This window comes from Cheilinus undulatus, linkage group 14 (assembly GCF_018320785.1).
Source record: "Cheilinus undulatus linkage group 14, ASM1832078v1, whole genome shotgun sequence".
NCBI lineage: Eukaryota > Metazoa > Chordata > Actinopteri > Labriformes > Labridae > Cheilinus > Cheilinus undulatus.
In genome coordinates, this window is record NC_054878.1 from 43,617,460 (window position 1) to 43,643,589 (window position 26,130).

The following is a 26,130-nucleotide window of genomic DNA, read 5'->3' on the forward strand; positions in this document are numbered from 1 at the left end:
CCAAGTAAAGAAGAATCCTTTAAAAACATTCCTGGATCCATTCCTGGAGCCGGATCACTCCCAAAATCTAATTCACCGATTACTCCCTCCCAAGTGGGGTGGAGACATGGTGAGGCAAAGCATTGGCTTTGTCACATGTGGACTGTGAGGGCGGAAGCACCCAAGGTCTCACTGGACTACTGGAAGTCATGGCAGAGGGTGAATATTCCTCTATTCCTCCCAGCATTGTGAGTATTCTTGCCACAATTTGCTGTCTTTCTCTCTGCTACACTCAGACTCGTCTCCTCGACCAGGCGTGTGTCTTTCAAACTCTTTAGACTCCAAAACTTTGAATATAAACACACCAAAAACATGCTGCTGGGATTGAAGTTACTCATGTTCGCCGTCTCCTGGTGTAAAATGGTAACAGCGCAGACCTCCGCCATTAGCCCTATCTCCCAATAGTGAAGAATCCTTAAAAATTCCTGGATCCAGACGGTGGATCAGTCCCAAAATCTAATCAGTTCTTCTTTATGCCATTTCTGACATTTCCTGAAAATCTGTCCGTGACTTTTTGAGTTATGTTGCTAACAAATTAAAAAAAAAAAAAAAAAAAAAAAAATGAACACACCCACCTGATCACATAACCTCCTTGGCGGAGGTAACAAAAAGTTATATGTACAGTTGTCATCTCATTCGTTAGACAATAGGTAGGCCTCCTTCTTATTTACCAATCAGAATGACTTTAGTTTATTCAAGTTGTTGATGTTTTCCTCCAGTGTCCCCAGAACCACACCAGCATGATTGTTGTTATTCTTCTGGCCTTACTGGGCCCCCTCTCTTGGGTGGGCCCTGTGACGCTAGTATCTGGTAAGCCTGTGCATTAAGGCAGGGCGGGGCTTGACCAGCTGGCGACTCTGTACTATGAAGGCATGACTGTTACTGGCAACAAATGCCACCATTGCGTGTTCATTTTATTTTTAAAGGCTTTTAAAATATATTTTGTTAAATGCTTCCTGATGTTGCGCAAAATGCTCTAAAAGTTGTACTTTTACTGTAAGTAATAAAAAATAAAAGTTAAAAAAAGGAAATGCTGACTGTGCTTTTTTCTACTTCCCCACTTCCTTAAAACAAACTAAATTTGGGTTAACATGACTTCATTTTGTAATACAAAGTAAATTAAATTATCATCTTGAGTGAAAGTAAGACCCTTGAGTATTGGAAATCTGCCTTTTTAATTCCTGTTTAAAGATGAGGTCCAAACATTTTGAACAATCATGGACTGATCTCTTAACTGACCATGTTGTCTAAAGTGCTTAAAACCTTGGTCACTGATTAAGTAAAAGAATGCCTGGCTTCCATCTCCATACAGATTCAGAAAAAAACAGAACTAACACTGCTGCCATTCTTGAAGCTTTTAATAACACTTATGCTAGTTTCTTCTTTAGCCACTTCCTTGTTTTTTTTCCTCACAAAGCCCTCTGTACTGTTTTTAATGGCTCTGTCTATGCCTTCATAGCTCTTACAGAATGTTTTCCTGTGAGCCTGGTGACTTCCTAGGGTCTGTAAACCTTAAATTCACAACAGTAAGTCCAATATGGAATGTCTTTTGATCGACTGAGCTGTGACAACCAATGGCAGGCTGTTAAGTCGTCACGTCATGCAAATGCTATTTGTCATTTCCAAAGTCCAAACTGAGATGGGAAAGAAGACTTCCTGGGCCTTTTGCTCGAAACACTCTGCAGACTGAACTTAAACCGGAAAACCTGGAGACTCTAAATGTTTGAAAGTTCACTGTGAAAACTCTTGAACAGAACCCTTTCTGTACGCGACTGTTGAAGCAGTGTAATCATGTCTGTATTTATTATTTATTTTGAAAGTTGTTGAAACTGTGTGTTGCAGCCATTTTTGGTCTTGTTTCCCAAAAAAATATGAGATCTGAATATCACCCTTGCTGTCCTGGTTCCCCTTCTGCTGTTCAGCCACTCCCAGCTCGGTTGCTTGGTACCTGTTCCTGCTGAGCACATCTGGACCCCTGTTGGGACGTTGTAAGATCAACCTGGCTCTCCTGATTCAGCGTCAAGAGCCCAGCCACCCTAAGTAACTGGTTCCAATCAGTGACCCAGCAACTCCCTGTTCCTAATGTCCTGGCAGTGCAGGGGTGTTTCCACCTATCAGAGGTCCTGCCAACCCCAGCTCCTGGTTTCCTGTTGGAGGTCCTGCAGACACCTGCACCTGGGTACTAGTTGGTCATACCAACCATTGTTCCTGGTTTCCTGCTGACCATCACTCCTGTTATCCTGTCATGGGTCCTGCTGCTGACTAACAGTGCTGTTCCCCTAGTGGGCCTCCTGGCCATTGCCTGATCTGTCCTGTCCTTCAGGTCAGCTCCCTGTCCACTCTTCGGGTCTGTCTTTCCTGTCCAGTCAGTCCTCCAGCTGCCCTCCTTCTATCCTGCTTCTCTTGAACTGTTTTCTGGACTTTTGTGTATGCTGAGATGTCTGGAAGCCATCCCTAAGGGGGTACTGTCATGGTTTTGCTAACTCTAGTGTTATTTTTCAGATTGCTGTCATGTTTCCCTTGTTCCTTGTGTTTGTGTATACCTCCTATGTTTCTTCTTCTTCTTCTAGAAATTCCCAGTTTTGATTTCTAGTGTCATTTTAGTCTTCTCCCCTGGTTATTATGTACTGTTATTTTGTAGAGTGCTTCCTTTGTGTTTGATCTGTACTCGTCTTTCTGCCCTTGTGTTTTACCCTCCATGTTGATTGCACTTACTGGGTCCGCTTGTGTCACTTTCGTCACACCTGAGTTCAATATCTGCCTGTGTATTTAATGTAAGTGTGTCTCTTAGTCCTTTGTCAATTAGTTGTGATGTCTCCCTGCATGTATAGATGTCTGCTTGTGAATCTCTTGTGCATGCCTCCAGTCTCCTCCTCTTCTTCCAGTGTTTTTAGTCAGCTTCTGATTTTGTATTTTTGGACTTTTCAAAACAGTTTTTGTTGTAGATTTGTACCTTCAGTTTTATCTGAAGTATTTGTGTGCCTTTGCATTTGGGTTCTCTTTTATTTTTCATGTATTGTCGCATCTCCGATCTCAGTGGGACCAACCTGATTAACCCTCAGGCCCTCCCAGAGCCCTTTTAGGGCTTTTCAATTGTATTTTTTGCTCTTTCTTTGGCAGTTATCATGCTAAGATGATATCTGACAAAGATGTTCATTTTTTAATTAATTTTTGAAATATTTTATCCACACTGTGTTGACAGAATTTTCCACTGTGTGGACAAAAAACTCACACTCTCCCTCCTAAGGCCCTTTTAGGCCTCATTAACTACCATTAAAACCAATTATTTTCATTCTACTTCCACTGCAATACAGAAATAAGAAATCATGTTAATTCCTCTGTAATTCAGTCATTCAGAGGTAAAAATATTTGCACACCAAAAAAATGCCACCAAGTTTCGCCACTTTTCAATGTTTACAGAGAGGCATTGTGGGAGATAATGACCTTGTTTGAACTGATGAGATATATCAGTGACTGTAGTAGAGTTAGAATCAACTAAAACTACTTTGGGTGTTTTCTATGGATGTAAGAGTCTGGTGAAAAATGAAAATTATTAAACATGAATTCACCTTTGATATGTGTGATGAGGACTTGAGTTAAGGACCAAAAAATAAGGAAACCTTTTTTCTTTCATGTTTAATATTTCTAAATATACCCAATGTCCTAAAGGGGTTTTGAGAGTGAGAGTGTGATTTTTTTTTAAACTTTTTTCTAAATTCACTCTCAAGTAAGCAACATCTCTGAAGTTTTTTTGGTATTTTTGTATGAATGGGAGGAGTCTGGTGCTGTAATAAATTGAGCTTTGCTCAGAAACTTAACCACCAAAACAGACTTTGCCATCAGTTAGACTTCAGTCTGACAAGGAAAAGCCTCAAGAACATTTCCTGTTTCTTCGGACCAGACGGAGAATGGTTCTGCTGGGGTTCATCTTCATTTTTGTGCTTCAGATGGGAGGTAACTACTTCTTTTCTAACATTTCGTCTTAAATTATTAGTGTGTTATGATATAGACCTGCAAATCTCTGCCAATGATTCTGTTTTATATACATATGTAAAAACAAATGTGCAGGCAGCTAGGGTGATGGTGATTGCTACAGAAAGAAACTGTTGTTTCAGCCTTAAATTATTAAATCTTAAAGTTTTTCATTACAGCTCAAATTTGATATCTTTTATACTGCTTAATTTAATTCTCAATTTTAAGGAAAGTCAAAAACATGATAAAACCACTTAGTACAATTTGTCAATTTTAGACGCATTAGAAGCTTTCAGTTGGTGCTGCAAAGACCTTCATGCACAGTCGACCTCTCAGTGCTTTAATGATTAGATTTTGACCATTACAGCTGGAAACAGTTTAATATTGCTCTTTTAGACAGGTTTCAGTGCTTCATGGCAGGTGATATCAGCTTCTCTTTACTCCTCATTACAAAGGGAGTTCCTCAGCCATTTTTTATTTACCATTTACATAAATGATATGACTGCCTTTGCTTTTACTGTGATTGTGATGGCGTTGTCCTTTATGTTTCTCCCAGCACCATGCACTAAGCATTTCATGGTCTTTACAGCAGTGGTTCTCAACATGGGGGCCAGGACCCCAATGGGGGTAGCAAGACGCAGACAGGTCTCCACATGCCTTTAAAAAAACCTAATAATTTTACAATGCAATACAATACAATAACTTTATTTATCCTGACAGGGAAATTCAATTGTCTGGAGTCTCTCATCTGTTTACAGTAGAATTATAAAGTCTAATTTTTAAGTAAGTTTAAGTTTTTAAATTTTTAAGTTACACATTTGCCACCTCACACCCATTTTTCAAAATTGCCACTCAAAACCCATTTTTGTTCTTTTAATCCATTTCCACCACTCTTTTCATTATTGCCACTATTAACCACTTTTTACTAATTTCTTGCCCATTTAACCATATTCCACTATTTTAAAGCCTGTTTTTGCCAGTTTAACCCATTTCTGCCCATTTTTGCCTATGTTCCTGCCTCAGTTAACCATTTTTTTCCAGTTTAAACCGATTTTTCTTCCCATTCACCAAATTTTCCACACATTTTTTGCCACTTATTAATCCCCTTTAACCACTTTGTATGCCTGTTTTGCCACTTTAACCCATTTTTGCCGCGTTTTTTCACTTTTGAATAATTTTTGTCACTTTTAACTTTAACTTTTGAAATCCCATTTAACCCATTTTATTTCTGTTTTTAAGAAAAGGGATTTACATTTTAAAGAAAGCTATTTACTTCAGCACAAAAGATTAAAATATCAACCCATCTTCTTCTGCCTATCCAAGTTGAAAAAAAAAAAAAATTATATGGATATCACAACTTAACTTTAAAATTGACCATGATTTACCTCCAGTTTGGCAGAGGCCCAGAAAACTCTCCCGTTCTAAACCCAAAGAAGACATTGTTTTTGTGTGATTGATTTATTTTGTAGAAATAAGTTGAGTATACAACAACTATGTTAATGTGAGGTTATTAAAATAAATTGATTATTAAGTCAGAGGTGAGGGTTTTAAGCATTTTTATCAATAGATTAAGAGAAGTGCCCTTTTTCTCACTTGAGCCCCTGCCCCCCCAAATGTCTCTGCACGTCCCTGCAGAGTAGTAACCTGGCACGCCAGATGGATTTCACGATTCCACTGTGCCCAAAACTACTGTCCCTCGTCTCTGATTGGTCCTGTCACTTTCTAATCGGGCCCAAACGGTTCAGATGGGAGCTTTGCAAGTTTGATTCGCCAACGAGAAACATGGAAACGGGCGTATCTATCAGCTTTCCAAGGTTAGGAGAGTAGTACAAGGAAGAGAAAGTTACAGGCAGAACTTGTAAAAGAGATGATGACGGCAGGGTTTACTCAAACGCCAGAATAATAAAAAAAATCAAGAAACTGAAGAAGGAATCCCGAGACAGCAAGAGAGACTCAGGCAATATAGTAGAGCTGGACATGGTGATACATGTATTTGTATTTATTTTATTTGAACTATCAGGGACAGTACATATTATTAAACACTTCCATGTAAATATGTAGGATTGTAGCCAGTGGCTAATTTCCGTCCTTTGACCCTGGGCAGGTTGATGTTAACAATGTACAATCAATTAAACAGAGGTACAATAGCAATAAAAGGTAGAGAATAAAAATGGCAAATAAGAATGAAAAGTACAATAAACAACCTACAGAGACAATAAACCCATGACGGGTCAGAAAAAAGAAAACCTTGGGGATTTGGCTTGTTAAGCTAAAGTGCCTCGGTGCTAAAGTGCTTTATATGCGAAAGTGCTTGAGTGCTAGAGTTTTAAAGTGCTGTTGTATATTGCACTATTGCACTTATTTTGCACACACAGACGTGTGTGTAGTTGTTATTGCACTGGTTAGCATACATAGTTTAGATTATGTACACACTATCACAAAATTTGCATTCATAAATTTATGTAAGCATATAGTCTCTAGAATGGCTAGTCACAAACAAACAAAATCCCCAACAACCAAACAACTACAAAAAAAATAACACCAATTACATCCAGTACACTTGACAATACACATAACAATACAGTATATCCATTCATTCATTGTGACTGCAGCTTTGATTCTCCAACCATGTTTTTAGATGCTTAGCAGAAGAAGTAAGTGTTGGTAAGTCATGTATGTTACTTGGTATTCGATTCCAAGATTGAGATGCTCGATAAGATAAAACTGACTGTCCATCATTTTCTCCCATTTTGGTTCCGTCTAAACTGGTGTGAACCCAGGCTGGTTCACAAGAAAGCGCCAAGGTTCTGACACTCCAGAATGGAACCAAAACCATGTCTGTCTGAAAGTACTATGGGAGAGGTCTTTATGTCCAAGACCGTGTAGGCCAGCAGCCTCTTTGGTGAACTGGATGAGAAGTGGGAAGATTAATGTGACTAGATATATTATTTTGTGTTTATATGCAGTTATTTGTTTTTCCTTCTTATTGCTAGTACTGAGGAATAAGAATTACAGACGTTCCTATACCATTTTTCCCTTCCCATTATGATTCCGAGACCAAGCTGTTGGGTATCTGCTGATATCAAGTACTGATCCAATAGCAGTGTGAACTTTCTGGACTGACTGTGCAGACTAGCTAATTATTTTAGGCCTAAATTTGACTCAACAAATAGTATATGCAACAACTCTGTGACCCTAAGGTTGTTTTTCTGCTGATTATTGAGTTTTACTGCTAAATATTAAAAAAATAATAATAATACAGGGGGCTGCTTCACAGATTCTCTATCTCGCTATTATGCTCTATTCTGGCAGCGTGAAGTGATTACGGAACAGCCTGCTATTGGCTGACAGATCCTCAAAAAGGGTAAACAATATGACAGCATTCAACGTAGCAGTAATACATGACCATAATTCGATTAAAATGGATTAAAAGACATTCAGCATCAGGTTTACTGGTGTGGATTTAATCATTAAAGTCCTGAACGGTCACACGAGTTCCAGACTTGCTGAAAATGCTGCCGCAAGGGATTCAAAGGCTTCAATAGCATCAATGGAAAGGTAGAAAGGCTAGCTTCAAGAGGAAGAGCAATAAAGAGGCAATGATTTATGGTTGAAGAGTTAAGTTGGTTAGCTTTTGATGAACTGTATCACTTCTTGTCGTGTACAACAGCGCCATCACATTCAGAGAGAAACTGTCAAACAGGCACCATTCTTAGCCGCTGCTGTGGATCCTTTGGTTCTTCCTCAATGCTCTAAAAACAGTAGCCCTTGCATGCAGTGTTTTCGGGTGGCGAAGAAGAATTGATTTGCGGTTTATAGTACAATAATTTAGCATGGCTAAACAGAGCAAAATATAGCTAAACTAAACGGTATAGGATCAGTGCATAAACTTAGCTAGTGTGTTTTGAGAAAGTGTGGTTTTGTGAATAATTCGTAATTTGGAAATTTTGTTAATTCTGTTGAATCTCGTTCGTTTAAGTTGGTATTTTTGATGTTTGTGTCCTTTGGATAAATCTTTTATTTGGATTGTTGACATTCACCTGTTTCTGCTAAGTGTGAAAAAAATAACTTCTTGTTAACTTTAAATCCTTAAAGCTGTTTGTTAGTTTGGGGACCAGGACGAAGCATTCTTTGTCTCAGTTTGTTATGTTATGTTTCCCCCAAGGTGGATATGTCCTTCCAGTGTGCAACAATGAAGAAAGAATCTACCGCACCTTCAAACCTGGCCAAGATGTCATCCTGCCCTGTGGCTTTCCACCAGCCTCCAAACCTCTTCAGTGCTCTTATATTTCATGGCTTTATAACAGAGATCAAGAAGACACCTTATTTCAGACAAGGAGAGGACTGGTGAAGCAGACATCGACCCGAGCTGACCGGCTGAGTTTGGACGCCAACTGTTCTCTAGTGATTAAACAGGCACTTCCTGAGGATGCTGGTCGCTACACGTGTCGATTGGGTGATTCTGATTGTCATGATGTCACTGTTTTTCTCAGCCTTCCAACAGGTAAGTCTGATTTTTTATAATTATCAAGAATGACTTTATGCTCTCTTTTTGGACAAAAGATTGCATTGTGTCTGACCTTCCACCGGCTGATCCCTTTTGGTTCATCACCAGTACTATCTCCAGAACTTAGCCAACCACTTGATCGTTTGGTCAAAATTAGATAAATTAGAAACTTGTCAGAATCAGTCAGTACACGACTTTTGTTGTTTTTGAAAAGAAAACAACCCACCGCTGTTTTTTGTTCTTCTTTTAACGAAGAAATGTTGCCAAGTTCTGATGTAACTGGCATGTAATCCATGCTAAGTCTTTTGCCATAATTGCACCGGCCTCTTGTCACTGCTTGCATACGTCATGACTCTGCCACGCCCGACAGTACTTTCCCTTGACGCTGATTTGTCCTGTCACTTTCTAACCGGGCCCAAACGGTCTAGACAAGAGCTTAACAAGATGGATTCACCAGTGAGAAACATGGAAAAGGGTGTTTCCATCTGCTTTGCAAGGTTAGAGTTTACTGGTGTGGTCACATGAGTTCCAGGCCCTAAAAATGCTGGCGCAAGAGATTCAAAGGCATCAATAGTGTCAATGGGACGGAGCAATAGCTAGCTTCAAGAGGAAACACCAAATAAGAGTTAATGATTTATGGTTCGAAAGTTTCAACTTTGGATAAACTGTGTCTCTTCTTGTCATGTACAACAACGCCAGTCTGGAAGGCATTTTAATGATCACATTCAGAGAAGACTGTCACGCAGCCTCCATTCTTGGCTGCTGCAGAGGGTCCTTTGGTTCTTCCTCACTGCTCTAAAAACAGTAGCTCTTGCATGCAGTGTTTTCAGGCAGTGAAGAATTGATTTGTGAATGATTGCGCAAGCATTCAGCATGGCTTAATGAAGCAAAACATAAAGCTAAACCAAACAGTATTAGATTGGTTCATAAACTTGTGTACTTGCCGATACCAATAACTGCATTTTAAGCTGTTTCGGACATATTTCCAATACTGGTATCATAATCAGAACAGTTCTCATTAGAATAACGTAGATTATGCTCTACACCAGTGGTAGGCAATAATGCAACTTTTCTTGCAGACAAACCACCTCTAAACACCAAAGAGAAGAAGAGGACTCTGCAGCATCTTTGACAGCAGCACCTTTTAAGTTGGTTATAAAGCTAAACCAAACAGTATTGGATTGGTTCATAAACTTGTGTACTCGCCAATACCAATACTTGCATTTTCAGCCATATCGGATGTATTTCCAATACTGGTATCAAAACAGCTCTTATTAGAACAATGCAGATTATGCCTACACAAGTGGTAGGCAATAATGCAACATTTCTTGCAGACAAACCACCTCTAAACACGACAAAAGAAGAACTCTGCATGATCTTTGACAGCAGCACCCTTTCTTTGTTCCAAACTATAGCTAGTGTGTTTTGAGAAATTGTGGTTTTGTGAATAATTTGTGATTTGGAAAGTTTGTTAATCCTGTTAAATCTCGCTCATTTAAGTTGGTGTTTTCAATGTTTTTGTCCTTTGGATAAATCTTTTATTTGGATTGTTGACATTCACCTGTTTGTCCTAAGTAAGTGTAAAAAAAAAATCCTGTTAATCCAAAATCCTTAAAGCTGTTTGTCAGTTTGAGGACCAGAACAAAAAATTCTTTGTCTCAGTTTATCAGTTTATTATAACATAATAACCTGTATTTCCAGTGTGCAACAATGAAGAAAGAATCTACCGCACCTTCAAACCTGGCCAGGATGTCATCCTGCCCTGTGGCTTTCCACCAGCCTCTGAATCTCTTCCATGCTCTTACATTTCATGGCTTTATAACAGAGATCAAGAGGACACCTTATTTCAGACAAGAAGAGGACTGGTGAAGCAGATGTCAACCCGAGCTGACCGGCTGGGTATGGACGCCAACTGTTCTCTAGTGATTAAACAGGCCACTCCTGAGGATGCTGGTCGCTACACGTGTCGATTGGGTGATTCTGATTGTTATGATGTTACTGTTTTTCTCAGTCTTCCAACAGGTAAGTCTGATTTTTTATAATTATCATGAATGACTTTTATGCTCTCTTTTTGGACAAAAGATTGCATTGTGTCTGACCTTCCACCAGCTGATCCCTTTTGGTTCATCACCAGTACTATCTCCAGAACTTAGCCAACCACTCTAGTCTTGATCATTTGGTCAAAATTAGAGGAAGTAGAAACTTGTCAGAATCAGTCGGTACACAACTTTTGTCTTTTGTTTTTGAAAAGAAAACAACCCACCGCTGTTTTTTGTTCTTCTTTTAACGAAGGAATGTTGCCAAGTTCTGATGTAACTGGCCCTTTAGCAGCATCTTTGCTAAGTCTTTTGCCATAATTGCACCGGCCTCTTGTCACTGCTTGCGTACGTCATGACTCTGCCACGCCCGACAGTACTTCCCCTTGACGCTGATTTGTCCTGTCACTTTCTAACTGGACCCAAACAGTCCAGACAAGAACTTAACAAGATGGATTCACCAGTGAGAAACATGGAAAAGGGTGTTTCCATCTGCTTTGCAAGGTTAGAGTTTACTGGTGTGGTCACATGAGTTCCAGGCCCTGAAAATGCTGGCGCAAGAGATTCAAAGGCATCGATAGTGTCAATGGGACGGAGCAATAGCTAGCTTCAAGAGGAAACACCAAATAAGAGTTAATGATTTATGGTTCGAAAGTTTTTCAATTTTGGATAAACTGTGTCTCTTCTTGTCATGTACAACAACGCCAGTCTGGAAGGCATTTTAATGATCACATTCGGAGAAGACTGTCACGCAGCCTCCATTCTTGGCTGCTGCAGTGGGTCCTTTGGTTCTTCCTCACTGCTCTAAAAACAGTAGCTATTGCATGCAGTGTTTTCAGGCAGTGAAGAAGAATTGATTTGCGATTGATTGCGCAAGCATTCAGCATGGCTTAATGAAGCAAAACATAAGCTAAACCAAACAGTATTAGATTGGTTCATAAACTTGTGTACTTGCCGATACCAATACCTGCATTTTAAGCTGTTTCGGACATATTTCCAATGCTGGTATCAGAATCGGAACAGCTCTTATTAGAATAATGTAGATTATGCTCTACACCGGTGGTAGGCAATAATGCAACATTTCTTGCAGACAAACCACCTCTAAACACCAAAGAGAAGAGGAGGACTCTGCAGCATCTTTGACAGCAGCACCTTTTCACTGTTTCAAGCTATAGCTAGTGTGTTTTGAGAAATTGTGGTTTTGTGAATAATTCGTAATTTGGAAGGTTTGTAAATCCCGTTGAATCTCGCTCGTTTAAGTTGATATTTTCAGTGTTTTTGTCTTTTGGTTAAATCTTTTATTTGGATTGTTGACATTCACCTGTTTCTGCTAAGTGTAACAAAAAAATCCTGTTAATCTTAAAATCCTTAAAGCTGTTTGTTAGTTTGGGGACCAGGATGGAACATTCTTTGTCTCAGTTTATAAAAACATAATAAAATGTCTTTCCAGTGTGCAACAATGAAGAAAAAATCTACCTCACCTTCAAACCTGGCCAAGATGTCATCCTGCCCTGTGGCTTTCCATCAGCCTCCGAACGTCTTCCGTGCTCCTATATTTCATGGCTTTATAACGTAGATCTAGCAGAGACCTTTTTTCAGACAAGAAGAGGACTGTTGAAGCAAACGTCGACCCGAGCTGACCGGCTGAGTATGGATGACAACTGTTCTCTAGTGATTAAACAGGTCACTCCTGAGGATGTTGGTCGCTACACTTGTCGACGGGGTGATTCTGACTGTTATGATGTCACTGTTTTTCTCAGTCTTTTAACAGGTAAGTCTGATTTTTTTTATAATTATCATGAATGACTTCATGCTCATTTTTTGGACAAAAGATTGCATTGTGTCTGACCTTCCTACGGCTGATCACTTTTGGTTTATCACCAGTACTATTTCCAGAACTTACACCACTGTAGTCATGATCGTTTGGTCAAAATTAGAGAAAGTAGAAACTTTTCAGGGTCTTTTTTGGGAGTCACTGACATTCCAAATATGTCAAATATTTTGTCACTGTTTTGGCTCTTTTTCTTTCAGTCTTTTTGTCACGGACAATCTCTGATACGTGGACCAATGATGAACCCATAGTAGAGTGCTCTCTGTTAAGATATATGGGTGCGAGTTTCTTTCAACCAAAACTTCTCCGCTGGGTGCATCAGACAGGGGCTCTGATTACTGACGGTGTTACTGCGAGTTCCAGAGATGCAGACTATTTCTGCAACATGAATGTGACGCGCCAGAGCAACGGCAAATTCACCTGCCAAGCAGTTAACAAGGAGAACAATGTGGAGATACAGGACGACTTCACACCTTTAGTCCCAAGTAAGATCATATATGATGAGTAAAGTCAAATAAGATGAAAGTTCAAATACGACCCGAAACTTCTGTTTCTGTTAGTTTTGTAAATTAGCTTCAGACTGTTGTTGATGACAGTTGTTATAGTTGAATCCCCTGAATAAGTAAAATTTCACGTATTCTGCAGCAAACCTGCCAACTATAATGAATGTAAAAAATGATAATCAGTTCTACTTTTTAAGTTGAGTTGTAATGATCTCTCAGTGCAGGCTGATTGGTATAGCTGCAATCTCATAACTTATCTTTTAAAAACTAGTGAAAAGGAATTAAAATAAATATTGACTGATTAAACTTACTAACCAAGAAGAGTGAAGAACCAGGCCAACAGCTTTTGTATGCAGAGTCTTGCCCATCTCTGCTGCTGAAGCTTGGAACTCCTTCAGAGTAGTCATATAGGTCGTTTCCATCAAGCCGTCTGGTTCAGTTCAGTTCGGTGCAGAACGACATGCATTTTTTTGCATTGTTATAAAGCAAAATTTGGAAAGGGCCCCCAAAAAATGACCCATACTTTCCCACTTTTCGGCACCCTTCCGTAAGAGTACCAGTCTTACCTATCCGCCCCAAAAAGGTGGAGCTACACACATAACAACAGCTGCTTGGCTACGGGCTGCAAAACATGGAAGTCTCTGTAAGGAGTGGGTAAAAACGGGAGAAAAACAGAATAATATCTGCTTAAATCAGGGCTATTTGGACTTGAAAGAGATCCAAACTGTTTCCTAGTCTGGATATTGGTATGTGGACACAAATCAAATTACCTGATGTTTATCTGGACCTGATTTTAAGAATACAAAGCAGAGCCTGAAGGCTCACATCAGCTGGGTCTATCCATGCTGGATGTGAAACTAAATTACTGCTGAAGTTTTGTAAATATGATGCCTTAGATCAACTGATTCTCTGTAGTGTAACTAGTTATTCATCTACTTCTTTGGGTAACTTCTGAAAACATCGCTCTGTGGCTGTTAAACGCGTTTATAAACCTTCAGGCTGCAGCCTATTTGAGAACAAGATCAATACACCCAGGATATTTACTGAACCTAGTTTGATTTTAACACCAGCTTAACTTTTATTCTATTTTTGATGTGACAAATTCTCATGTTACAGCTCTAAACTTTTATATTTTGTTGTATAAATTTTTTATAGACTAGATGTATTAACATACCGTTACGACTCGAAACATTTCTGTACACATATTCCATCAGCTCAGGATCTGTCCTGACCATGTTTAACTAATTAAGATGTAGTTTAAAGCACTTTCGGCTGAATTAAAGCAGTTTAATGCTTATTTCCTTGTGACTTCTGCCACTCATCCTGTCTATAACTCAGCAGCTGGAACAGCAGACTCGTGCTGCAAATGACTTCACATTCTTAGCATTTACAGCTCATCCACCAAGTCAGGGCATGGGTGTCTGTGGAAACTTAAACTATTTTTGGGTTTAATGTACCAAACCATACTAAACTGTACTCAATCAAACCAGAACCCCTGATGGAATTATGGCTATAGGTGTTTTGGTGGCCTCTCTCATTAGTCTCCTTCTTGAGGACGGCCTGATCTAGGCAGACTTACACATGTGCCATATTCCTTCCATTTCTTGATGATGGATTTAACTGAACTCAGGGGGATGTTCAGTGACTTGGAAATGTATTTGTGTCCATCCCCTGACTTTGACTTTTTAACAACCTTTTATCTGAGTTGCTTGGAGTGTTCTTTGGTCTTCATGGTGTAATGGTAACTAGGAATACTGATGAACCAGTAACTGGACCTTACTACAGTGACACTACAATCACTTGAGACACATTCACTGCACTCAGCTGATTCACATTTCATTAATTGTGAGACTGCTGGCACCAACTAGTTGGACCTCTGTTGAATTTGGTCAGTCACTTTAAAGGGGGTGAATATTCAGTCACTGATTTTACATTACATTTTCTTATTCAGTTAAAATCATTTCATAGAAATCTGTTTTCACTTTGACATTAAGGAGATCATTTGTATTTTTTTGGTCAAAAAGCCAAATGATATCAATCATGATTGATTTTTAAATTAATAAAGGCATCACACATCCCAGAGGATGAACATTTTTTTCAGGCAATGTATTTATAACAGACTATACAGAAGATCAAGGCACATGAAGGCAAATTTAGTTGATTAACCATCAAAACAAAGAACCATGTAGCCAATGTGTACTAGCGAATAAAAACAACACTGGTGTCACTTTTTATTGCTCTTAGGCTACTTCTCGATGAGGGCAGATTTCCTACTAGGTACAAATATCCCACAGACATTTGTACTGAGACACAGAGACAAAAGGCCCCAAAGAGAGAGAGCAGATAATTCAGCAACGACAGTAGTTACAGAATATTCCCAGTGTTGATTTTTGTGTTTCATAAACTGTGGTGAACATTCTGCTGCACACACTGACTGTGAGATGATCTCATGCACTTTTTCTTTTCTGATGCATCAAACAACACCTCCTCTCACTTTTTCTGTACCATACCTCAAACATTAATCGTATTTTTCATTTTAAACCTAGCAGACTCTGGAGTAGTCTGTCTGTTTTGTACCAGCTCTGTTTCTCACTCCTCATCGTCTCTCTGCAGGAGCTCGATGTAAGACCATCGCTAAAGGCGACATCGTGATGCTGGTGGACGGCTCTGGAAGTGTTGGACTTGATAACTTCAAAATCATCTGCGACGTCATCACTCGGATAGTTGAAGCATTTAACATCGGCCCTGAAAAAGTTCAGATTGGTAAAACTCTCATCTTGCTTACACCAAACTTCTCTCAATATTCCTGCTGGCATGTGCAGAGTGGGGGCTATGCATACTTTAGCATCTGTTGTTTTACCACTGAGATCCAAAATGCTCCATATTCAGGTATTTTTATTCATGTTATCTCAGTGTTTGCATTGATCACAGTCTTTTCTGAGAGTGTTATATAAGTTATTCATTAACTATTTCAAGTACGAAAGAGTCAGTGGCAAGAGAGCAAAAACCTACACTCTAACAACAGCAAAATAAACTACCAAGAGACCCCAGCATCACTGTCTCTTGGTTGGGTTTTTAACTGTAATTTATCCTTTTTTCTTAATTTCCTCTTATAAAGAAGAGAATTATTCTGAGTTGAGACCAGAGTTGGTTGGTTTGTGTGCCTTTTTGTTTGTGTTTGTTTATTTGTTGGTATTTATTAGTGTCTTTACTTCTGAAACACGTTAAACTAAGTTTCTTGTGAAAGAAACACATCACCATACATCGCACAGGTTTTAGATGCACATCAGAACTCTTTATCTTTGATTTGTTTTTGGCCATTTCACCCAATCAAAACTGACTTTGATGCCACATTAAAGAAATATTTGTGATTATTATCCCCTTAGTTTAATCCCGTTTATATGAAAGTTTAGCAGAGTTGGCCTTTGATTCTTCAACTTTGATTGTTGTAAAGCCAAACTTTATTGCCCCCCTTTTTAACCATCAGGTCCAACCACTCCCAGTTCTTTTTTTCTGTGGGCGCTGCTCTGCCTGTTTCAGTCTTTAATTTTTCTATATTCACTCTGGAGTTTCTTGCATTTGGTCTGACATTACTCTGACACTCTCATGAACCCCTCTGCAGTCATCCTCTCCACCAGGTAGAACACCTTTAATCACAGCGCCATCCAACTCCCTCTGCACCTACTCATTACCCATAATCCCCACAAAGGTCTGCACCTCTGAGGTCTTCCATGGGGTGATGTTAAAGCAAATGCACCTCATGCAATATATATATATCGCCTCAAACTGCCTTTACACACTAACTCCAACCTTGGTTGTACTACTCATTGTACCAGCTTTTCTGCTTTCATGCTTTTTTCCCATTTGGAGAAAATGGAAAGAAAGTATGGACAGTAAAGGGAAAATGCAATGAGGAAGGAGAGGAAACCACAGGGTAAGGTCATATGTGCTTCACCTTCTTCTTCCATGGCTTTGGCTGTTTTATAAATGGTTTTGAAAACTGTGCAATGGCTGCATAAGTGTCCATTTTTTGTTACTATGTTTAGCCTCTACTGTATTTTCCTGCAGGTCTGACTCAGTACAGTGGAGACGCAAAGACCGAGTGGTCCCTGAATAAGTACAGAACCAAGGGATCCCTGAAGAATGCTCTTGCCAATTTGCAATACAAAAAGGGTAACACCAACACAGGTAAATAACTGCCTTTTGGATTTACATGTTCAATCTAGGATTTGATACTAGATTTTTTATTTCAGTATACACTGTGTTCCAAATTATTATGCAAATGATATTTCAACTTTAAGCGCATAATTCAAATTTTAGTGAACAAACCTCTCAATGATAACTTTGAGTTGAAAAAAAAAAAAAAACTCAAAATGCACTGTTCCAAATTATTATGCACAACAGAGTTTCAAAACATTTGATAGGTTGTAAAGAGCTGAAAATGGTCATTTTGAATTTGCATTATTAGGAGGTCATATTTACAGAAATCAAAAGCTATTTCAGATTAAAACATCTTAACAGGCCAAGTTACGTGTTAGCATAGGAGCTGTAGTGGCTATCTTTAGACTTCTTGCTTACTCTTATATTTCTAAACCTTACTTCTTTCATAACCACTCATGAGTAACAACATGGCAATGCTCTACACATTGAGCCAGCATATGGCTACGCACAGCCACAGTAAAACAACCGTGTTGCTCTGCTGCCATCACTCATTTATTGACTTCGGCAGCATTTCACAATAAAACACTTCACTTCCTGTATACATCGCATGACTACGGAATTCTTAAAGCATAACGACAAAACTTCAAAATAAGATATTGGACTAGATAACACTAAATATTCAAGAATATTCCTCTCATCTTACTTAAATTATATTCTTTGCTTTCTTTTAGTAAACTGTAATATTCAAACAATATAAACACAGCTATTACTGGAAAATGGCGCTTACAGGAGCCCTTCTTTGATATCACCTTTACAATTCTTGCATCCATTGAACTTGTGAGTTTTTGGAGAGTTTCTGCTTGAATGTCTTTGCAAGATGTCAGAATATCCTCCGAGAGCTGCTGTTTTGATGTGAACTGCCTCCCGCCCTCATTGCCTTTGCCATTGACCTTTTGCTTGAGGATGCTCCAAAGCTTCTCAGTAGGGTTGAGGTCAGGGAGGATGGGCGCCACACCATGAGTTTCTCTCCTTTTATGCCCATAGCAGCCAATGACGCAGAGGTATTCTTTGCAGCATGAGATGGTGCATTGTCATGCATGAAGAAAATTTTGCTTTGGAAGAAAGTGGTCAGTCAGTAACTATATACTTTGCCAAGGTCATTTTCACACCTTCAGGGACCCTAAAGGGGCTACCAGCTCTCTCCCTATGATTCAGGCCCAAAACATGACTCCACCCCCTCCCTGCTGACGTCACAGCCTTGTTGGGACATGGTGGCTGTCCACCAACCATTCACTACTCCTCCATCTGGACCACCCAGGGTTGCATGGCACTCATCAGTGAACAAGACTGTTTGAAAATGAGTCTTCATGTATTTCTGGGCCCACTGCAACAGTTCCTGCTTGTGAGAATTGGTTAGGGTGGCTGAATAGTAGGTTTATGCATGACCGCAAGCCTCTGGAGGATCCTGCACCTTGAGGTTGGTGGGACTCCAGAGCACCAGCAGCTTCAAATACCTGTTTGCTGCTTTGTAATGGCATTTTAGCAGCTGCTCTCTTAATCTGATGAATTTGTCTGTCAGAAACCTTCCTCATTATGCCTTGAACTGCACAAACCCGTCTGTGCTCTGAGTCAGCCGCAAATTTCTTTACAGTACGATGATCATGCTTAAGTTTTCATGAAAATTCTAAGGTTTTCATACCTTGTCCAAGGCATTGCACCATTTGACGCTTTTTTGCAGAGAGATCCTTTTTCTTTCCCATATTGCTGAAAACTGTGGCCTGCCTGATGATGTGGAACATCCTTCTTAAGTAGTTTTCCTTTAATTGGGCTCACCTGGCAAACTAATTATCACAGGTGTCTGAGATTGATTTCAGTGATCAAAGAGTCCTGAGACACAATACCATCCATGAGTTTAACTAAAAACCAAAGAAGTCAATGTTTATGGCACTAAAATCAAATTGCATAATATTTGGAACGCTGTGTAATTCCTGTAAAAATCAACAATATCAATCCATGGCACCCAGTTTTTAGTTCAAAACTTTCAGACAAACTCCTGTGAACTACAGTACACAAGTATGTAACTCTTGGATTTTTGGTGTAATCGAGAAGCCCCTATCATCAGATTCTCACTGTCAAGCTCCCCGTCCAAGTCTGGCCCTTCTTTCAGGGAGGTGTGTATTTGCATCTGTAACTTTTAGACCCTTTTCTGCTTTCACATCCAGAGGCTTTTTAAAACAGCAGCTGAGGATAGAGAAGGTCTGAGCTCTGCTGGTCTCTACTGAAGCTCACTTTTCTTCTTGGAGTGTCTTGTTGTGTCTGCTTCATTGGTTGTTCATAGCAGTTGGGTTGTATTTGTAATAACATAGTTAAAAGAACAGAAAAAGCTGACCATGTGAATATTTAGTAAACCTCTGACCTTCTCTCTTACAGGAGCGGCTCTGACACACATCCTGGAGAATGACTTCAAACCTATGGCTGGGATGCGGAGGGACTCTCGAAAAATTGTCGTCCTCCTTGTTGATGGAACTTCCCAAGATGACACTGTCAATCCTTCGTGGGAGCTGAAGAGACAGGGCATTGAGCTGTATGCCATTGGTGAGCTATTTCATTTTTCCAGTGTGTATGTCATCAGAGTTAAAAAGACTTCAGTGATTTGTATTTATTTTATTTGACTTTTGAAATACAAATATCTCTTTTGCGATGGAGTTCCAGCCAAGACAGCAGCATGAGTTTCACACATATGACATTAAACGGGATATAAAAATAAAGGTTACATCAGTCAACAAATCAGCAGCTCGCAGCAGAAAAACATGTACACATACTGGTCAGTTGTTCCTAACTCTAGCTTTGAAATCTCCTTAAATAACACAACACTCAAGTTTAAGATGGCCCTGTAACTCAGACCAAGACAACGGAGCAAAATCATTAAAAGCTCTTTGACCTAAGACAGAGTGAGTTCGAGGAATCTCATACACGATGAATCCTTGAGAACGAAGATTACAGCTACTGACAGCTTTTGGAGTCAGTAAAGAACAAAGATAAGAAGGTAATTCATGTAAAATAGCCCTATAAAAAAAGATATACTAATGTTTCATCCTTCTATTATATAAGGACAACCAACCAAGTTTCTCATATAAAACAGAATGATGGGTCCAAAAACCCAGACCAGCGTCAGACTGGGTCCAACATTTTCAGAGAGGTTGAGGTAGCATGCATGTGTGTGATACAGTGAGGTTTGAAAGATACAGAACACAACTGCAGCACATAACCAGAAACAAAGATGTGACAATGAGTACCATAATATCCAGTAGATGAGTTTTCTTTATAATAACTTTATAATAAATAACTTTATTTATATAGCACTTTTAAAAACAGTTGTTACAAAGAGCTTTACACACAGCAAGAGCAAAAACTCAGGGAAAAAATAAACATCAACAATCAGAGCAGAAGAGGAGCTCTGTAAAATCAAACAAGAAGGGAAGAACAATGTGGCCACAGAGGAAAAATAACAAAAATAAAAGAAATGTAAATGACACAAGTAAATCTTGAATGGCAGCTAGAAGAATATAAAATCTTAAATATAATGGAGTCAGTGAAAAATGATATGATTCCTATGATAATATTACGAAAGATGTAGGAAAAGGAGAGAGAGTTAAATACATATATTCAAACAAACAACCAAACAAATACATGAAGATGACCACATCACATCAGTGGGGATAAAACAAAGATAAGATTCAAGACAGAAATGTAATAGAAACGAGGACAGGTGAGTAAAATTTAGGTACGTAAACATGAGATAATAAAGTAAATGAACATGAGATAAGAAAGAAAAAGAAAAATAGATAAAAAGTTAGAAGGGAATTCACACAAAAGAAAGTCTGTAAAAGTGATTTTAAGGAGTGATATAAAACGTCCCCAAATCTGCCAGCTTTATCTCCTTGGTTGTTCTTTAGTCGAGAAGCCCTGACAGCAAAAGCCCTGTCTCCTTTAGATTTCAGCCTCGACTTTGGAACGACCAGGAAGTCCCCACCTGGGGATCTAAGGCTGCGCATTGGCTCATAAGGGGGCAGCATTTCACAAATGTAACCTGGTGCATTTTTCAGACAAACATTAGCTGCGATCTGTATAACGATGAGGCTAATATACCAGTATAAAGTCCTGAGACAATAGAGTGGTGCAGTCATGACATAATTTTGTAGGAAAACCCAGAAGTTCGCGTCACATGGGTTCCTTGTGGCAAGCCACTGTGATTTTTCAGTGGGTTTTTGGATCATTGCTGAAAGTAAGATCTTACTTTACTTACAACTTTTGTCCATAAAGATAATCATCATAACTTGATAATCATCATAACTTGATAATATAAGCATCAGAGCTGGTTCGTTTATCTTACTGATGAAAGTAAAAAGCTAACGTCATGCTGTATTGAACTACAACACAGTCAACTGAATTTTACGTCATCACCTGCTGATACAACTGAACGGCAGGCTCAGTTGTCATGCTTCGGATGATGACGCATAATCTTCCCAACAAACACTGTAGTCCTTGTTAGCTGTCCTTTAGCAAACGCCTTTATTAAGACATGAAAAAATACACAATTCAAAGGTGGGGCACATTTCAGATGTATTTTATGTTGTAGGATAAAACGTTAAACTCATTTGAGCTTGTGTTCACCACAGACCTTATTTCAGGATTTTAACCAAAAACTAATTCAAAAATCCCGTAGACTTTGAGACGAGGGAACTGCAAGTGCTAAAATGCTAAATCACTTACGCGTTTTAGGATGTGTTCCTGCAATACTCTATTGTCATCATAGCAGCGAGTACAGATGCAGTAATCCACTTTTTCAGTTCTGATCTGGTTCCAGTACATATGTGCCAACACTGATATTGATCTTGATATTCTTTAATCATAATTAAAATTCTTATAGTTTTTGGTGCTATTATGTGTAAGATACACAAAGCTCCAGTAAAGTTGAACAGGATTTCTTCTTCAAAGATCACAATCATTTTAAAATGCTTAAAACTTAATACTATTCCATATAAACTGGGTTGCAAGCAGCACTGAACAAGCCCTCGAAACTTTTGCACATTTCAGGTCTTGGTGCATGTCTAGTTGTGGCGTCATCAGAACAGTACCCTGCCGCAGTGATGTCTGTAAAAAACTGAACTATGAAACAGCTATCATTTGTGTCTTTTAGAGACAACATTAAGTCAAAGTGCTGACATAAGATGTAATGTTGGGTTACTGAGGAAAATCATATATCAAGTACCAGTGGTTCGGGGTTCGGTGCTCAGGCCCTAATTATTGTCGTCTTACATACAAACAGGTAGCAGCAACAAATGCAATGTTTTTAAATCAATTATTAAAAATGACAGTTTCAGCGTAAAAGTAAATATGTCGAAATAAATACCTAAAAACATTTGAAAAAACATCCTTAGGTAAGTTTTAAAAAATTGTTCTCGCAAGGATATTCAGGGGGCTACAGAAAACAACAAATGTTAAGTTTTAAAACTAGAAATTGACATGAAAGTGTGACAAATGTTACGGTGGCCGGTAAGGACAAACGGTCTGCAAAAGCCAGACACACTCCAAATGAAACAAAACAGCTTCAATAAGAGAAACGCTTCAGTTTTATAGATGCAATCAAAAGTCTAAATGAACTTCAAAAGGGGAAACACGATGCAACTGACAAAACGCTCTCCAAGAATCAAAAACAAATTAATGAACGACAGACGCGCTTCTAATACAGAAACGATTCCACACTGAAAACGATCCTGATCCAAAACGCTCTTCAAAACCAGTAATGACAAAAAGCACCGGGCCTCCAGGAGGTGCTCTAGCAGGAAAAGGAGAGGGAGAGACAGATGGAAGAGACAGATGATAAAACTACACAACTGGTAACGAGTATTTTTACTGCATAATGACTTGAAAAACACAATCACAAGTCCGTCCTCGGCTTGTTCTCTCTTCCATCTGTCTGTCTCTCTCACTCTTCCTGCTAGAGCGCCCCCTGGAGGCCTGGTGCTTTTTGTCGTTTCTGGTTTTGAAGAGCGTTTTGGACCAGGATTGTTTTGAGTGTGGAACCGTTTGTGTATTAGAAGCGCGTTTGTCATTCATGAATTTTTGTTTGATTCTTGGAGAGCGTTTTGTCAGTTGCATCGCGTTTTCCCTTTTGAAGTTCATTTGGACTTTTGATTACATCTCCAAAGTTGAATTATTTTTCTTATTGAAGCCGTTTTGTTTCATTTGGAGTGTGTCTGGCTTTTGCAGACCGTTTGCCCTTACCGGCCACTAAATGTAGAATATGTATGTATGTATGTATGAATGACACCTGCTGGTATCAATCAATCAAATTTATTTATAAAGCACATTTTAAACAGCAACAGCTGACCAAAGTGCTGTACAAGACAGGGAGTCACACAGAAAAGTCAGGATGCACACCCGTAAAACTACAAGCAGTGACACAAATTATTACAATGACTAAACAAACAATAAATAAAAATGAAATTAAAAATTTATATAGATTAAGAGAAAGAGAGAAAAAAAATATTAATAAATTGTTCGAGCTATGTTTAATTTTAAGACCAGGTCACTGGGCTTCAGACTCAAAAGCCAAACTGTAGAGATATGTTTTGAGATGGGACTTAAACCAGTCAAGGTATGATAGTTTCTGATATATATTTTCTAGCTGGCAAACTGTAGCTCCGCTCTAAGACTGAAAGTCAGACATTTTCCACTTACAATAGTGTTGTTTACCCCTGTAAACTGAAATATTCACAGTGACTAAAGAGGACAAAAATGGACAAAGTGCCTCTATGGTGCCCTCTGAGTTGACAATATTTGATAAATTGCCTCTGTATTGCCCTCCCAATGTACAAAATTTTACAAATTGCCTTTTTATTGCCACTTAAGTGGAAAAAAATTGACAAACTGCCTCTTAAGTGGTCTTTGAATGGACTTTGTTTCCAGATTTGTCTCTTTATTGCCCTTCTAAGTGGTCAAAATATGACAAAAATCCATCAAGTACTTCTAAGTGGACAATATTAAACAAATTGCCTCCTTATTGCACTCCCTGTGAAATAAGAGTTGCAAGTAGGAGTAGAATTGGGTTTTGAGTATTTATGCCAGTACCAGTCTGGTATGGAGATAATATAATGTTTGCACCTTTTTAGGGGTAAATCACCAACAAACCAGAGATGAAGAAAACTTATTTGTCGGTGGTATATTTTGCTCTCAGGTGTGCGTGATGCTAGCACCAAAGAATTAAAGGGCATTGCATCCAAAGACGATCATGTGTACCACGTTGACGACTTTAAAGATCTGCATGCAATCGCCAATGGACTCTCTAGGAACCTGTGTAAAAGCATCAGGGGTCCAGGTAAGGAGAGAGACTCAACTTCTACTTCCGTTATCAGCTTTACACGAGCATACACACTGTAAGTCAAGGTTACACATTGCATTAGAGTTTATTCAACCTTCATCCATCTTTGGATAAAACCTACAACTAACTTAGTAAAATATTGCAGACTTCAGTGATGCAGGACTGTTCCTGAAGGTGGCTCTTTGACTCCTTAGAATTAAATGGATTAAATGTTTCTGATTTTGCTCCCTTTATATTTAAAACCATTAATGACTCAAATGGATCTTAGCCCCTGCTGTTCACAGCTTCAATTCCAACATCATCCGTTCATTTTCTCTTCTACCTGGTCACAGTAGTGGCAGGTTAAGCAGGAACAGACTTGTCTGTGAAGAGGTGCTGATTTAAAATGTCCTTTTCAGACAAAGTCTTTATAATTGAGAGCACCTAGAGTCAGCTGAAAACAACGGAGGAGATCTTTTCAACAGCACTTTAGTTGTTCCTGGACATTTAATATTTGGTGACTGATCAGAAGCAGTCCTGCTCCTTCAGATTGGCTCAAGTTGCTCGTCCAGCTTAGTTTACCTACAGTTTCATAGAACAGGCTGAATTTCATGGTGACAAAGGTGGTGTAAAGATACATAACTAAGATATATTCATGATAGAGGAACATACATGCAAGATATAACTAATCATTTAAACTCACCTACAGTGCCATTAAAAGGCTTCTCCCCCTTGGATGTTTTACCCATTTATTAATTTTATAAACCAATCATGGTCAATATAAGTTGACTTTTTAACCAAAAAACTCTTAAATGCCGAATTTAAAGTAGAATTCTACAAAATAAGAAATATGAAATGTAAAATAAGTGACTGAACCAATATTCACTGCCTTTAAATCAGTATTTAGCAGAGTCACCTTTGGCTGCTATCACAGCTCTGAGTCTGTGTGGATAGGTCTCAATCAGGCTCAGACATCTGGACTCTGCAGTTTTACTCCATTCTTCTTTGCATAACTGCTCTAGCTCTGTCAGATTACACAGGGATAAAGCGTGAACAGCCCTTTTCAAGTCCAGCCACAAATTCTCTATTGGATTGAGGTCTGGGCTTTGACTCGGCCACTCCAGAATATTATTATCTTTCAAACATTTCTGTGCAGCTTTCTCTGTATGCTTCAGGTCATTGTATTACTGGAAAATAAACCTCGTCCCAAGCTATAGTTCTTTTGCAGACTGAATAAGATTGTCCTGCAGGATTATTTTGCAGAATTCATTTTACCCTCTACCTTTACAAGACTTCCAGAGCTGGCTGCTGAGAAGCATCCCCACAGCGTGATGCTGCCACCACTGTGCTTCACAGTGGGGATGGTGTGTTTGTGGTGATGTCCAGTGTTTGACGGCCAAAAACACCAATTTGGTCTCATCAGACCAAAAAAGATCAAAGTCCCCCACATGCCTTTTGATGAACTCTAGTCCAGATTGAATCTGAGTTTTCTTCAACAGTGTCTTTCTCTTTGCCACTCTCCCATAAAGCTCTGACTGGTGAAGAACCCAGCCAACAGTTGTTGGCTGCTGAGTCTCTCCCATCTCAGCCGCTGAAGCTTGGAACTCCTTCAGAGTATTCATAGGTGTCTTGGTGGTCTCTCTCACTAGTCTCTGTCTTGAGAACAGCTTGATCTAGGCAGATTCCATTTCTTGATGATGGATTTACCTGAACTCTAG

The 26,130-nt window shown here is 39.1% G+C and overlaps 1 protein-coding gene across 1 annotated transcript in view; it reads left to right on the forward strand.

The window, feature by feature from the left end:
• The first annotated feature begins 779 nt into the window (after positions 1–779).
• Positions 780–26,130, forward strand: part of LOC121521171 — a 28,765-nt gene continuing 3,414 nt past the window's right edge. Inside the window, exons 1-11 of the mRNA XM_041804925.1 lie at positions 780–849; positions 1,962–2,079; positions 2,134–2,218; positions 8,177–8,358; positions 8,505–8,515; positions 10,220–10,540; positions 12,586–12,870; positions 15,502–15,651; positions 16,957–17,076; positions 19,480–19,644; positions 24,290–24,430. Coding sequence (XP_041660859.1) covers positions 780–849; positions 1,962–2,079; positions 2,134–2,218; positions 8,177–8,358; positions 8,505–8,515; positions 10,220–10,540; positions 12,586–12,870; positions 15,502–15,651; positions 16,957–17,076; positions 19,480–19,644; positions 24,290–24,430 — 1,648 coding nt within the window. The remainder of the gene's footprint in view (positions 850–1,961; positions 2,080–2,133; positions 2,219–8,176; positions 8,359–8,504; positions 8,516–10,219; positions 10,541–12,585; positions 12,871–15,501; positions 15,652–16,956; positions 17,077–19,479; positions 19,645–24,289; positions 24,431–26,130) is intronic.